The 17044-nt window shown below is 33.7% G+C and overlaps 1 protein-coding gene across 7 annotated transcripts in view; it reads left to right on the forward strand.

The window, feature by feature from the left end:
* Positions 1–17044, forward strand: part of LOC148610409 (uncharacterized) — a 49051-nt gene that overhangs the window by 26565 nt on the left and 5442 nt on the right. For 4 of the 7 annotated variants that reach the window (XM_088543062.1, XM_088543061.1, XM_088543063.1 and 1 more), the window contains 12 exons: positions 2571–2684; positions 5272–5349; positions 7524–7643; positions 9024–9567; positions 10176–10378; positions 10907–11316; positions 13155–13312; positions 13798–14000; positions 14688–14911; positions 15344–15502; positions 15781–15910; positions 16515–16614. In XM_088543062.1, coding sequence (XP_088399188.1) covers positions 2571–2684; positions 5272–5349; positions 7524–7643; positions 9024–9567; positions 10176–10378; positions 10907–11316; positions 13155–13312; positions 13798–14000; positions 14688–14911; positions 15344–15502; positions 15781–15910; positions 16515–16614 — 2443 coding nt within the window. Of the gene's footprint in view, positions 1–2570; positions 2685–3727; positions 4037–4473; positions 4754–5271; positions 5350–7523; positions 7644–9023; positions 9568–10175; positions 10379–10906; positions 11317–13154; positions 13313–13797; positions 14001–14687; positions 14912–15343; positions 15503–15780; positions 15911–16514; positions 16615–17044 lie in introns of those variants that run through there. The other 3 variants (XM_088543060.1, XM_088543064.1, XM_088543066.1) reach the window with 3 other exon arrangements.

Below are 17044 nucleotides of genomic sequence, written 5' to 3' on the forward strand. Positions count from 1 at the left end.
CTGAATGCTTGTAAACTTTACAAATAACTAATACCAAAACTGCGAAACAAATTAGATCGTTTGGAGCTGGTCGTTTTACATTTTAATTGAAAATTATATTTCCGAGACATTTTAATTTTTATGTATGACAGGCATGATACGAAATGTTTTTACTTCTTCACTTAATCATTGCAACGTTTGTATTAAGCATGTTTCATCAATTTTATGCAAGCATCAAAATACTTGGACTAATTTCATTTTGTTTCAAATGAAAGCTTGAAAAGCTTAAATGAAATTGAATATGATACAAACATATCACTGATTTTAAGAGTTATGTCCTTACCCTAGGTCTACCTCCTTAAGATTTCCGTAAATGGATAATTTAAGCAGTCCATTGATATAGATTATAGATGATGACTTTCTTAGTCAATCGTCTGAAAAGTTATAGAAATAATGGCAGGCTAACATCGTACCGGAATGGAAAATAACTTAAAGTTTCTGACCAAATGTCCAAATCAGACAATTCCGGACATGTTCGGCATACATTTCCGGATTCTAAACTATCTACTTTTGTTTTGTCTGTAAAGGGCTGTCCATGTAAAAATCAGGCAGATCCTATGTAAATTTTATCCCGCTAAATTTTCTGTTCCGATGTAATGTATATATTACATGAATGTCAAACAGTATAAAGTTTGTGTTAAATCGACAATGGATGGTTCTGAAAATGCATTTAAAATTCCCTAACAAAGCAACCAAATTTTGCAAAAATTTAGCAGCTATCTTTCTTTCTTCAATGAATTTCAATGCTTCCTTTGTAATTCATTTCTTTTTTATCATTAAAATTAATCAAAAACCAACTTTCAACTTCGAAGAAAGTATGTATTTGTGATATGAAATGGGTATTTTATTTTAAACAATATTAGTCATGTGTCACCCACTGTCTGGTTTTTGCATGGACTTCCTCTTAAACATTCACAACATTAAAAAAATAAGTATGCTAACATGTACCTATAGTGTAGACGATATTCATAAATGAACAACATTCATCTTGAATGGAAAAGTACTAAAACTATCAGGCGCGTAGCTGAGGCCAAATTGAAGTGTAGGCAAAATTACGGCAGGGGGGTCTGGGGGCCGCTTAAGGTCCCTAGCAGGTCCAAGGTGGGGGGAGGGGGGGCAAACCCCCCCCCCGAAGCTCCGCGGAGATAGCGTTTTAGAGCATCATTTATGCCTCTCCTAGATGTATTTTATCTCAAAGAAAAAAAATTGGCAAAATTAAGTGCAGGCAAAAGCTTTTTTGCCTAACGGCGGCTACGCGCCCGACTATAAAGCTATTCTCAATTAAATGTCTGGTAACTTAGCGTACTTCTGATGAGCACTTCTGCTTTTTTTAAATTAGCACTTTACATTTCATACCCATGAAGCAAAACATATGAAAAACATATGAAACTGGTTATTTGATGAAGTTACATTTTATTGCTTATAATTTTATGACTTATTTATGATTAAAGTACTATTAATTTGTTATAGGGGTTGATTTTATTGCTGACATATTAAAAATTATCGTTGATTTTATTGCTGATATATGAAAAATTATCCAAATTTCTCTTAATACGACGTTTTTAATATACATACATAATGTTTTCTACATATATTCATTATGTTTGAATATTTCTTACCCAGTCATTTGTTTCCACTTTCGTGCAACAATGCTATTTAAACAAGTGGTAATAATGTCAACATTAATTTTTTATGTGTTTCCGAACAACATGTAAAATGAATTGAAATAACTTGATACCAGCATAGACATGCATGTTAATCTTTTGAATGCTCAAAGATGGAGATCTCCTCCTTCTCCTCTTTTCTAAGAGGGAGATTTAGCGTGTCGAACTTTTTTTCGCAGGTGTCTGGTGGTTCGAAAGGACATTTAGAGAAGGGACAATTATAAATTTTCAGCATTTTTCAAAAATATTCATGAAATTGAATGGGCCATGTAAAGAAACCGATTGATTTTCTTTTATATATATTGAGATAACAAAATACTATTGCCTGCACTCTACACGTTGACGTTCTCCCAAACAGTGAGAGTGGGGAAACGCTCTCGGACCCACGTGGGATCTGGGAGTAGGCCAGAGCGTCAACACAGCAGTCCAGCCGCTAGTAGGACATACTCTGACGAGTTCTTCGGTCAGGTATCCCGAAGGCTGGGCTCCGCCACCAACACTAGTTGGTTCTGCTTACCCACTAACATCGTCCGTGAGAGGCCTGTATTGGTATTCCAGGTCGTTAAAAACCCCAGTCATCACTATTGCCTGTCAGAAAGGGCAAATGGCATATGGCTCTTTGCCTTCTCAGCCTCTGTATGTCTACAGGAGTGTTTTATGTGTTTTCAAACAATATTTAATATGCAACAAATGATATTACAATAGTCATATGATATGAGCCTACATGTTATGTGGAAATAAAACGTCTGTACAAATTATGTACTTTTATTATCATATAATGCAACTGCTTCAACAGTTAGCGTGTATTTCTTTGGTTCTGAAAGATGTAAAATCACGTATACATATATCTATTGATTTCAATTTCAGCATGCAGACGACGGGCGAAGACGAGCTGGAGTGCTCCCACCTCTACAACTCAAGCGGGAACCAACATTTCATCGCCATCCAAAAGGAGTGGCGTCACTGTCAAATCCAGACGAGGTAGAACTCCTTTTATATACACTTATTTGAGAAAAAAAATAAGACCATCTTTGTACATGAAATTATGATTTAATAGTCTCAGTTGAAATCGAATTATCATTCAGCATAAAACTTTCCAAGAAAAGTCTTGCAGACTTTCGAGGTCAAATTGATAACAAAAACAGTGACAGACTCAGATGGGGTGGGTGGGATCGTTTGAAAATTATGTTTTGTTAATTCGTGCACAATTTGATCAACAATTTGATGAACAATAAATAATAGCATGGAATCCCCTGTTATGAAACCTCTATGGACCCCCTTCATTTCAAAATCTCTGAACCCGCCCGTTGGCAAAAATATGAAACGATGCCAACATTGACTCTCAATGAACAATTATCGATACAACTAAGAACCTAATTAATTAATTCTCATTATCCGATACAAGTGTCGTTACTCTTGTAACATTTTATAGACTACCGATTACGAATTTCAATCAGCATTATATTCGTATTGTCTCTGGAATACGATGATTTCTGTATTCGTAATTCATCCAGAAAATTACCGACTTTAAAATGCTATTAAACTCTCAATTTACAATATAGCCATCATAGAATTAAATAAGGATAGTAACGCGATACTATTTTTGTTATTTATTAGGCATTATTAGTAGGTGACTTGGCACTACCGTATACTATTTTGACCAATTAAATGAGTCGAATATTACTCAGATCCAACACAACAGTCTGGAAGGATTACGCGATAAAATAATGCGATATGATTTAAAGAACGCGTGATATTGTTATCTGCAATACACATTTTATCCAAAACACGTGTTTGTTATGAAATACTACAACGCAGATCATAGAGAAAGAGAGTTTTAATCTATTGAGTAAATCTTTTTTGATTTGAAAAGACTTTTGTAATGAAATGATTTGAATTCGGTGATGCGAATACTTAGAATTGAAATAATTTCCTGGGATGCACGCTGCCTAAACACTCATGTGTGTAGTATTCAACCTTTCTGAACGGTTACAGCGAGGTCATTTCCATTTTAAAAGTCAATAGAATCAATACTTAAGAGTTTATTTATGATATATTCAATATTTTATATGTTTAGTATTTACAGTAAGTCTAGGCAGGGCAATTAGGAACGACCGTGTCATTTAAAATCTACAAAAAAATCCATGTTCAACTTGAGTAGTGCTTTTATTTCCAATGGATTAAATAGCGGACTAAAACCCGATGTCAAAATAATTTGAATCACTCTTAAAAATATTTTCAATTCAAATGGATTATCAACTTTGTAAAGGCATCCATTAATATTAAGCATGAGTTTAAGATCGAGAAAATCGTCAACTAGAAAACGGAACAAGGTATGACTTTAGAGATAACATATTATTCCATATAAATATTTTTCGATTTTGTGAAAAAACAAGATTGAAACTCTTCCCTGGACTTCCGCCGGGGTCTCCAAGTTCGTTTGCGTTACCGCAAAACTAGCTGTTGTTCTATTAGTTTTTTTCTCGTTTAAATTAAAATTCAATACTATTTCTTTAATTTTCATATTGATTTAACGCGTCGACACTAATTGAAAAGCATCAAATTTCTGATATTAATGATATATTATTATTGGTAATGTTCTCTGTGCATCGATCAGAAATGTATTGTCCGTATAATTGTCAGTTACTATAATTATAACGTTCCTTTTAGAAACATTCTGAATTTTTCATGTTCATTTTACTCGATACATAAGATAGACACATTCCTTGATTTTTCCTATTATTTTCTGGATTTGGACCATTTACATCGCGTTTCTTGAATATATACATTATCTTATTGATAGAATAGGATTTTATTCGAAATTTATTGTGTCTCTTGGAACACGAAAAAAAAAAGGAACATATAGCGTGCATAGTAACCAAGCTTTGCTTACTGGATTAAACATTCCGGATATTTTCAATTCAGATTATTTTTTCTCATTGACAAAAATCCAGTGATATGGAAAAGTTAAACTGATTGTGGACAAAAGTGTGAAAAGATTTTGTACTTGTTTGTTGGCAATCAATTTAATGACAAATAAGTAATAAAGTGTAAGTTCGATGACTTGACATTTCGTTGTTATTTTGTTACATGTCAGAAAGAATAAACGTTTTCATTTAATGGTTATCAGCTTGGGATGAAACATTTCAGAATAAAGAAACTTATTTACTAAGTGGTATACTGACTAAGTTTTTTTTCTATTATATCTGTTTTGGTGTTTTGAAAGAAACTGCACAGATTTTCCGTCGGGTTTAAGAAGAATTACTGTAAGTTCTAAAATTATTGCGTGCAATAATTTTTGCAATTTTGTCATTTTAATCGAAAACGCAGTTTTAAATGTCGCGATTGCGAAAAAAAAAAACCCAGCAACTGTCATGGTTCGAAATTCAATGACGCGAGTTCTTCTTATTGCGGTTTTTTTTGCCCAGTCACATTTTTTTTGGCAAATATACAAACGTCGGAATAAACGCAACGAACTTACAGTAATGCCAGCATACGAGTAATACTATGAAATCTGTTTGTACGGTAGTTTTACCACGTGATTTTGAATATTTTTCTCTTTTTCTAGGCTGGCGATGCTCATTGGAATAAACAATATAAGAAGTACACAGTAGATGTGGACAAACGTGTAGTCAATCATTTAAGGGTAAGTTATGGCTTATTTTTGTTTAAAACACGTGGTGTAAATTCCAATCATTTACCATTTGTAATATTGAAACACAATTCCATATAAAATTCAGGCACTGTCCGTGGTAAAGCTGGTTCATGGCGCAGAAAAAAAACCCGAACAAACAATGTTTTTTTTTTGTCTAAGTGCGCCATATTTGTACGAAACGACAGTCCTTTCTTTATAGAGATCTCTATTTCAGGGAAAACAATGCATTTGTCTAACTTTAAAAATCCACAAAAGACAAGAATGATAACTCAAGCCACGAAAACTGATTTGTTCAACGTATCATAGTTTTTCTTTCCTCTTTTGTCTACCCCGGACTTAAGTTTTTATGACCAACTTGGCGTGTGTTTCTAGAAAAGCAGAGGACACTCACCCTACCGGTGCATCTGGTCCATGCTCCCAGTTTTTAGTGGAGTCCGAGTTGCTCATTTGCTTTTGTTACTTTGTATGTATGATATTAGTTACTTTATGTTCTTTGTTGTGTATGTCTATTTTCCATGTCCGGTCTTTCTCCCTGGATTACATTCTTTTGATTACCGCTATAACCTTGGTTCCCTTGATTACTCTTTCACGCATTGTGGCGATTTCATGTACAATGTGCAATAATCAAATGAAAGACTTGAGATTTGTTTTATGGTCTGCAACTCTTTCTGCAAGAAATAAAAGTAAATTTTGTGTTATCTACATGAACGGATACCCCATTTCTGACTAATTGACCAACCAAATTCTCTCTCTCTCTCTATATATATATATATATATTCTGCATATTGTTATTTATGAACTTACAAACTTGTGCCTTTAAAATCTCGATTATTCATTATTTCAAAACGTTAAGAAATATATTGTACCATTATACATAAAGTTAGAATTTCAAACGATTTTGAATGCAAACAAGTATTTTAAACATAGGTTCCGATTTCATTTCAAAGATGCAAGTTGAGTCCTGGAGAGGTTTTGTTATCTGTTGATGCATGTCTTCCGTGTACAAGTTTAGCTTCATATATCTTATACAATAACTTATAACAAAACAGCTCTGTTGGTTATTGATTATAAGATAAGTTACAAGTAATTTTACGCTTTTATGTAGAATTTAAACTACTACCAAAATAGAAAGGTGTACAAAGGAGTTTTTTGTCCTAGTGAGGATGTATCTGATTGTTCTTGATTTCTATCTATTTTAGTAACAAGCATCTGGGCACATTTGCTTAAGGAGGTAGACCTAACGTAAGGGACATAACTCTCGAAATCAGTGAATTGTTTGTATCACATTCAATTCCACCAAAGCATTTCAAGCTTTCCTTTAAAACAGAATTTTATCAGTCCAAGTTACTTTTATGCTTACATTAGATTGATGTAAAAATGTGAATAAAAACGTTCCAATGATTTGTAAGAGTTATGTCCCTTACCCCAGGTCTATCTCCTTAATTTTGTCATAAGTCTGTTTTCCTAATTAACGTTGCTTTGACTGAGAGAAAATATCCGTTAGAGGTTATTGATGTTGTTTCAACCAAGTACTAAAATGTGTTTAATCCGTCGTGAAAAATAAACTCATTTACTGATAAATATTAGAATGTTATACATCTATTTAAACACAATCTATTCATTTCACAGGCGCGCGCTAATAACACCAAATGTGCCTTGTTCTATTTCATTTGTTAAGTTTCATGTATTATATGTTATTTGGAATTTCATCAGGATACAACCTTTGAATATATCGAATAACAATTATATTCTACTGGGGTGTTTTGATATAATCAACTGTTTAGTTGCGTATTTGTTTTTTCCATACGTTCTTATGCCTCTGGTCAAACTGTCCAATCAGATTGCAGGATCAGATGGCATATTTCACTCTGTCCGGTAGAATATTTGTCCTTGAATTTCGCACGACACTTCAATAGTATGTTTTGACTTACATTTTTACATAAATAATTTAACATGAAAGGCATATTGATGGTGGGACACATAGCGAATATTAGTGAACTGCCAAATTCAATTCACTCGTTGACGTTGCACCCACGTCATATCATCTTTTGTACGTTATATTAAGAAACTCAGATGAAGTGATAAGAATGTCCGGTCTTAAACCGATGCAACGTTCATATACGGTTAATATAAAAAAAATTCAGAACACCAATAATCTATTTCAGCGTGTCCTTAGTAAAAGAATTGATGACCATATGAACAGCCTGACAGATCCAGAAGATAGTGGTTCACCAGAAAAAACACAAGATCAAAATGGGTTTAGAAGACCTTCAGTAAGTCAAAATGTATGTAGAGAGAAGTAGCATCTTTTTACCATCTAGATGTTCGCCTATGATTCTAATCTATTAAATTACACTAACACTGTCGATTTCATATTTCACTTCAGATTCATAACTTGCATACCCTTTATCAATTATTCCGGTAGAAGTATTTGCACCCCTCTTTATCTTTTTGTATTATTTTGCTCTCATTTTTATTCTTCAATTAATCGTACGGAAGAGGGAGGAAAGCGTGTTAAAAAATCAGGTTTAGCCCAGAATTAATACTTCCACCGGAAATGCTTGTACCAAGTGAGGACCTTTAAGGTTGTTTCCAACTTTGCGGATTTAGACAAGGTATTGCCATTTGTTATATGGATCCTCTTTCTTTTGCCTAGAGTTTTACCATCAGTTCGGTAATTTTGTTATTACCCTTAATTTATGAGGAACTTGGTCGTGGTTTTAGAATCCCATGCTTCCTAGAATTTTAACGGGCAGATTGTTGTCATGTTATGTAGATCAACCGTCAAATTTTGTTGCATTTCATGAACATGGGTTTAAAAAATTGATTTGGCAATATACATATTCCGTGTTTGTAATGTATTGGGAGTTGTTGCATATGAATTGGGGATTTGACATGGGGAATGGAGCATTGGGAATGGATCATGGTTGACGGGCAAAGAGGAATGGAGAAGAATGAATGGGCAAAGGGGAATGGTGCACAGTGAATGAGGCATACTAAATGGGCCAAAAGGAATGGGGAATTAGGGATATTGGGCATAGTGAATGGGCAAAGATGAATGGGGAATTAGGGGAATAGGACAATAGAGAATGGGCAAATGGTAATGGGGCAACGGAAAAGGGGCAATCATGAATGGGGGAAATAAGGATACCGACCCCAAAGAACATCTTTAATAGTTTCTTGATAGCAGTGATTGAGGCTTAGTTGAAGTATGGTGTATCATGCTGTTATGACCCCTTTTACAGACTATTATATATACACGTACTTGTTGCCTTTTAGTCTGTTAATGGTTGTCATTTTCTGAGCACATAGATTGTTATCATCTTGTCTAAATGCTGATTTTAATGCAGTGTATAGATAATATTTTCATTCCCTTTCACACCTTTTACATAAACAAAGGTAATATAACTATTTGTTTGTGATATTTCAAGCTTAATATCCATATCTATGGCTTCCATCATTCAAATACTTTCGGATGCATTACTCTATGAATATTTAATTGGTTTCTTTTTCAAACTTCAAAATATCAATGTAATCTGTCCAATTTAAATCTCAAGAAGAAATATTAAAACAATGAATTTCACCATCAAAATCTTACGTAACTTTACTTTCTACACTTGTACAATTTAATGGATGGCGTGATTTTATTATTTTTCATGTTTCAGAACAAGAAACCAGACATCTTTAACCGTTATAACGATATCGAAGTGATAAAGCCTAAAAGGAAAGCAATGCCTGATGAAACTAATGGCCACGCTTACCAGAACGGTCATGGGACGTCAAATATACAGAATGGACACGGGGCTCAAAATGGGCAGGATAACTTAGACAGTCAACAGAACGGACACTCTAATGGACATCCAGCTGTAACCGTCAATGTAACAAATGGTGAAACTAATGGCAACGGAACGCCAACCAGTGAGAAGATCAAGGACAAACACGTGCCTGACACAAACGGACATGGCAGCGATGATGAAACACTGGAAATTCCGGCATTTAATCTCGACGATGATTCGAGTGATTGTTGTGACTTTAGAGAGTGTCAGGTCAGCCCAGTTCCCACTCCTGTATTACAGAGACCCATGACAAGGGAACAAACAAGAATGTCACACGAAGACAGGGTGTCTGCCGTTATACATGGAAACGTCAACAGATATTGTTCAGCTGACAGCAAAACAATCAAGATATATTTAGCATCAGGATTTTCTGGTTAGTTTTTTTTTTTTTATAGATAATAAGATTATACCATAAAAACATAGTCACTTCAAAACCGTTTTAAAACTATATTTTAGATAGCACTACATGGTAAACTCTTTATATATTTTTCAGTCTTTTTACATTTTCCAAACCATGAAGCCTTTACTATGAAATACTGAAAATCTTTCTATGACCTAGTAGTATTGAAACAGTATATTAAGAAACAGTTCGAATCTACAGATCTAATCAAATCGAATCTATTTACAGTGAATACTTTGTTTGGTTTAGACAGTTTTTCGGTTTACAAAGGTTCAAAATGCTTTGAATTAATATGAATGGACTTCAGAAGATGTCTGATTTAGAGAGGTTAATGGTTTTCCGGAGTTCAGTTTAGACAGGTTAATGGGAAACTGGGGTTTGGTTTTGACAGTTAATGGTTGCATGAGTGCGGTTTAGAGAGGTTAATGGTTTTCCGTAGTTCGGTTTAGACAGGTTAATATTTTCATGAGTCCGGATTGGACAGGTTACTGGTTTTCCAGAGTTCGGTTTAGACAGGTTTCACTGTATTAATTATGGTAACGTCATTTCAATAAACATGTTAAATTATAATACAATTGCAGATTCCGTCACGGAGAGATCTGTTCTGATGGAAAGGGTTTACCCACAACTTCGCAACATATGTGCTGCTAAAGGGTTTGAGTTGCAGATATATGACCTTCACTGGGGACTCAAGGATACTACATTCGACGATCACTCACTGGTGGATACCTGTATCAATACTCTCCATTCCTGTTTGTCCTCTAAATATAATATCAACATGGTGGTAAGATGTTCAGTTCTAGTTTTTTTTATTTTTTTTTGCGCCAGGTATCTGTTTTACACAACATTATGACATTTGTTTTATAAACACATCGGGAACTTCAAATGCTTAGAACGGAAGCTGTCAATTAGTGGATGCAAATCATTACTTGGTTATGGATAAAGGCTTAGTTCTATTTCCGAGTTTGAAGTTTACAAAAAAAATATAATATATATGAATAAATGATTTGTTAGTATCTTTTAGATATGGTCACTCTGGATGCAAGCACGTCATGCAGACAGACTTTTTTGTGTAGTGCGCTTTTTTTCAAACTATTCTCTGAACTTTGGGTAATTGTGTTTGAACTGATTATCTATTAACAAATTCTATTGATGAATAAATCAAATCAATTTTGAATACAACACCGACAATACCTATTTGAAAATATCTGTATAATATATCGTTCTCTTGTTCATTAACTTGAGAATAGGTCGATGTCTATTTAATACCAGAGTAAAACAAAAGTAGAATACAACTTCTTATGTCTTTCAGCTTTTCCTTGGAGAAAAATACGGTCCTTGCATACTACCGGCAACAATTCAACAGGATGAGTTCGAAAAAATTCTTCACAAAACACGTAGTTCCACTGAAGTTGAAGTGGAAAAGATAAAAAAGCGACTGCAAGAAGTAGAGGCCAATCAGAAACAGAGGGAACTAGAGTTAGGTATAAACTCTGAGGATTCAGAAACATCGGAAGGTGAAAAAGACGATGCGATGGCAGCAATATCAGCAAAAGATCCTAGCAAATTCAGACAGCATGCTGAGGCAATCAAAAGAGAAGCCATAGTTATCAAAGCCTTGCAGGAAAAAGAAGAGGCGTTACCAAGTCCTTCTCTTCTGTTGCGCTGGTATAAACTGGATGAGAATCATGTACCAGCAGTGTATAGATTACAGAAAATAAGGTACGTTTTTTTATTTATTAGTTAGACATTATCAGTGGTATAGGTGATTCATGGGACAGAAAAACCTACCGAACATCAATGCTTTTTCGACCTAGATAAGCCATAGATTAGCTTTATCATAGTCCTTTCTCATTTTGGAGAAAAACCATGCTTTAATCTACAACTGAAAGAAACTTAATCAAGATTGATAACTCTTATAAAGTGTCAATTCCATGTACAATCTATATGATATTTTATCTCCAAAGTGCAAAAGTGAATGAGAAACTAAGACTGTTTATATGGTCTGTAAAACAATCTGAATTAGAAATAAATGAAATTTGTGGGATTTTAATATTCACGAATCACCTCTTGTCTGCAATTCGTAAGGAATCATGTAATTGGTATTATATACAACATTGTCCATCTGTTAACAAACGTAAACAGGCAAGCTGATTTAAACATTTTTTTTATACATCGGTATAGTTTCGCTTTTCACCCTTTGACTTTAAAGACGCTCTTCCTTGGAAACGCAAGTCACCTGATCAAAATTATGTTTCCAGATTGGCCAAATACTGATAACTTAGTGGGGTTTGAAAAAGGAAATTGAAATCGCGTGCCATGCGTTATTTCTTGATGAAAATTATAAGTAAAAAGAACAAATTTTACTGCGTCGGCTATCTTTGTTTAAAGATAGTATTTGTTATTTAGTACATCAACAAAAGTTTTTATTTCTTTCTATGAACTTAAAAAGGTACACAATTTACAAATATTTCTAAGTGAGAAAACTCTGTATTATCATTTAAAATATTTCTTGTACTTGATATTTTTGTGGTCTACAACAACTGATCATTGCACTAATTACAGCATAAAATTTCTGGATAAATGTGTTGGGGTGTATGGAACAAATGTTGGGGTGTATGGAACAAATGTGTTATTGTTACTGCTTTCAACACCACATCTCAATAGGGTTTGTAAGTCTCGTTCTAGTTTCAGTTTCCCTTCCGGAATTTTCGATGTAGAACGTATTTAAATCCGAAGACCGACCTGCATTTTATTGTTTACTTCCGGGAAATCGAAGCGCAGCATCACAATGCAAAATTTTCTATTTTTATGCCTTTCTTAAAATTTTTATCCTGTATAGCTAGATATTTGTCATTTTTTAACAGTATTTTTACACAGAAAGATATTTTCCTTTTATGTTAACTCAGTGCTATGTTAATGACGAATCTCAATGCATTTGAATGGTAGACGAGGACCCATTCTCATGAAAACGCGGAGTCACGTGACGAGACTTACATACCCTATAATTAGATACTATCAACGCGACATAAAATACAGCTTGATGAATCTTGATGATTTTGATTGAAATATAGAACGGGATTTGATGAAAAGGATTTCACCAGATATAATTTTGAAGATTCTTTGTTTTTGTTAAGTAGCTGTCTTGGTAAGAATCATGCAAAATCTGAAAAATGTGATACACCCAAAAAAAAGACTACATATTTTTATTTTTTAAATTAAGTTATTTTATAAGACTATACTATGAAATGTGTAATTATTCATTCAAATCTGCCTGCTCTTAGTAGATAATCAACATTGAAAATCCAATAGATTCTATTATATTTGGGTGTCAAAGAGTTACCTCCCTTAATTTTGAAATCTACAGTTCATTCTATATAATTTTTATCTCCTAAGAACGCGGGTTATATGAAAAACTGAATGTTAATTTCTATTTACTATGGCAATTCAATCAAAATATCAAAAATAAAAATATGTAGGCTCTTTACCCATGAATCACATTTTGCATGATTCTTAGCTGGAGTGCTACTTAATTGGTTATTTTATTGTCTTATTTGCAGCTCCGAATACTCAGACTTTATAAAAGGGGATTACTCTAGAAGAGAGGCAGGAAAGGCTTCTTGGAAGGAAGTAGAGGCAAAGTTACACAAATTATTTCTTGAAATAGTACCTGATGTCTTCTACGACGAAGCAACAAGGAGAAAATTCTCCAGCTCATGTAAGTTAATGATATTTAATAATTCAGTATAGCTGTTTAACATGTGTTATGAGAAGGCAAGTATAGAGCAACATAGTTTGGGAAATATCTATTTTACAGAGGTTGTAAATCTGTAACTCCATAAATTGCTTATAAGTGCAACAAGAAAGCACGACTCAGTACATATAATTCCGTCGCCACTAAGGATCAAATCCTAGATTGTTCCGTGACAGGAAAGCAACAAAGCGGTTGGTTAAAGAATTAACCCTTTAGCCAAGTCAATTAATTGGATTTTTAATCTACTATCAATACAACGTCAGTAGGCCGTCCCGCCACCATAAGTTATATAAGATAATCTAAGATGAATTGCAATTTTACTGAATACTATGAAAAATAAAGGTAGATGAATTACATTTAAGTAGATAATTTGGCATTTATTTATTTAATGAATATTCTACCTTTAAGACAATGTTCTCCACAATCCATTTCACTTTTTTCATTTCTAGTGCTGGAACTAGAGATTGAGAATGCGTTTGTACATACAGATTCTTCAAACGAGCGATGTGTCGTCCTTCAACGCACACTGGAAAACATAACTTCCGGTATTGGAGAAGAGGCGAATTCAGACTACTTAGATATAGTTGATAGACGTCTCTCCGATATAGAACACAAGAGGATTGAAGAATATAGAGAAAATATTCATAATATGGTAGGTTTGGAAATTTTGGAGTAGTGTCTTGACAGTAATTAATAAAGATTTAAGGTTAACAATGAAGCGCCCTCCTTTGGTGATCTTTATAAGTTGTTTAGGAAGGCATAGAAAGGCATGTTAAATATGGAAATATCAACTTTAATGTCTTAAATACATTTTTCACCAAAAGGGTCTCTTGGTAAGTCTGTGTGTTTGTGTGTTCTGGAAGAACCATGCAGCGAGTAGCGGCAGATGTTCGTTTTCTCTGTTACTAGAGTGAGTTTCGAACGTCAGACGCTGTTTGGAGATGAACATCCTTTATCAAAGATGGTTTGAATTTTTTGGTGATTATGGCTTAAATACACGAACTAAATTTATGTCTTTTAATAAGTATAAATGCAATGCAATCATTCAAACATTGGTTCTAATACCAGTTTTTCTCAAATTTCAACAAATGTGAGGCAGTTCTGGACATTCAACGTTAATACCGGTAATTGAATACTGCTCATTTGCTTTTGTTACTTTGTATGTATAATTTTAGTTACTTTATGTTCTTTGTTGTGTATGTCTGTTTTCCATGTCTGGTCTTTGTCCCTGGATTGCGTTCTTTTGATTACCGCTATAACCTTGGTTCCCTTGATTACTCCAGTATATGAAATGTTGTAATTTTGTAAAAGTAAGTTTGTTCGGTGTCCTTTGTTGTAGGTATGTGGCTCCAATGTTTACCAGTATGATTTAGAGTGGGTAGCTGGAGGTATACGGTCAAGTGGAAATAGACATCAACAGGTTTATCTAGAGAAGATGTGTAAACAGCTTACTGACTGTCTACAGCACCATCTTGTTGAGGATCTCGAATCTATGAAATTACAAAACAACAGAGTGGCCCTGTATGAGGAGATATCCCATCATGTTAGCTTCTGTCAGCAGAGGTGAGATAGTTTTGATTTCTGTAAATATGTTTTCCAAAATATTTAATGTTTTTTTTTATGTTGACGAGTGTTTTATAATTCTGAAATTAACTATTGAATAATGTTTCACTCGGTTAGGAGATTTGATTTTACTTTCGAGTTTCGTTGTTTGTATTTTATTACCTTGAGGATCTTGTTTATCGTATTTTTCTACTGAGTATTAAAATTTTTCCTGTTAATTTCTTTGTCTATCTTTCTATGAAACACGTGTATCAAATATTATATCAATAAATACTTAACACATCATTAACATGCAGGATACATTGGTTAAAAGTTATAAAGGTTAAGCGCAGAATATTAATATTTCTGCGAACATTTTGGAGATATAGATTTTGTTCTTCAGCTTACAATTAAAAAACATAAAAACAAGTTAAAAATCCATTCATATTGCAGAGGCCGGAGTTTCCAAGGCCGACAAGAGGAGCTTACACTTATCAAATCGTACTTGTTGTCTAATTATCGTTCGCCACTTGTTGTCTATGGGTCCTCTGGAAGTGGAAAGACTGCTCTTCTGTCTAAAGTTGCCAAGGATACCAAAACTTGGTTCAAAAAGTAAGATTACAAAAACAAGAAGTTTAGATTATGATAACTTGTTGAATTTTGACTTATTTTGGAATTATAAATACTGAGTTTGTTTAATTAATTAATACTAAAAGTTCCTTAGATCTATTTACATGCAAATTCCTTTTCATTGTACATTATCAGTTAGCATTCTGTTATCCTTTTAACATAGTGAAGACGTGGAGGTACTTATTTTACCGTCATTAACACATTTCTTTTTAATTTCATAGAAAAAAAAAATAGAAATCTTACCCTAAGTACATTTTCAGTGTTGATGCTCGAGTTGTGTTCCGTTCTGTTGGTAAAACTACATCATCAGTCAACATAAGGACCTTACTGAGAGATATCTGTGAACAACTTACTATCATATTGGATACGGACAACGAGGAGATACCCACTGTAAGTTTTGTGCAAGGTATTTTGTCTTAAGGGATGAAAATCATGTTGTTTAATGCAAATTTGTAATTGCAGAGGCGAATTAAGGAGGGGTTCCGATAGTTGGAACCCCCAATTTGTTGGATATATTTTTTGATATATTTTTCTTGTAATACTGGTACAAAAATCAGGAACTAATAGTCTGAACCCCCTCTGTAACCCCCTCTGTACACCCAACTCTTTCAAAAAATTTCTGGTGCTTAGTTGAATGTTCAGTGGAAGGAAAACCTAAATATATCTTGTTGAAAATGTTCCTGTCCTTGAAGGACTGTTTACAAAATATTCAACGGATAATCGTAAGTATTTGTTTCATTTTAAGCTTTCTCATTGTATTTGGACCAATTGCAATACTTTTCATGTACAAATATACAACAAAAACATATTCCCATGAAAGCGAAATGTGAACTGCATTTGTAAAATCTGGATATTATCATGATTTCGGAAAACGACCATCCACTCTATAAGAATACTGGCAACCATTCATACATCTACAGGGTGTTAGTACTTTTAACTCGTTTTATTTATTTATTTTGGAAAAGTATGCTAAAAATTCTATCATTTTATACAGGAATTTAAAGGGTTAATCAACTACTTCGGCCAACTCCTATCGCAAGCTACAGAACACCAACATCTTGTTGTATTGATTGATTCAGTAGACAGATTAACAGGTAAAGGACAATTAACATCATATTTTATTACTAGAAATTAGTAGATTGACTTACTATTAAAGTAATTCTATTCGTGGGTACCAATTTGCGTGGTTTAGGGAAAAATCATCAGTTCGTAGATTCCTGAATTCGTGAATTTGACAACGTCATCATACAAATGAATGGTTAATTACCTTTTCGTTGGGATTAAGATATTGTGGTTTAATGAACCAACGAAAACCACGAAAATTGATACCCAACGAACAATGATCCCAACACAGCAAAATTTTTAGTATTATATGTGTTAATACTGAGAGAAAGATATTTTCGTTTATTCCATTTCTTCCTCTGAATGGATACAAATAAGAATTTGAAAACATTCAAATTAAAGATCTATATTTATAAGAGTTTCACCTATTTACCCATATTTTACAAAAATTAAGTAATTTAC

The sequence above is a fragment of the Perna viridis genome, chromosome 8, assembly GCF_037379345.1.
Source record: "Perna viridis isolate PV_CMFRI_1.1 ecotype Kerala chromosome 8, ASM3737934v1, whole genome shotgun sequence".
NCBI lineage: Eukaryota > Metazoa > Mollusca > Bivalvia > Mytilida > Mytilidae > Perna > Perna viridis.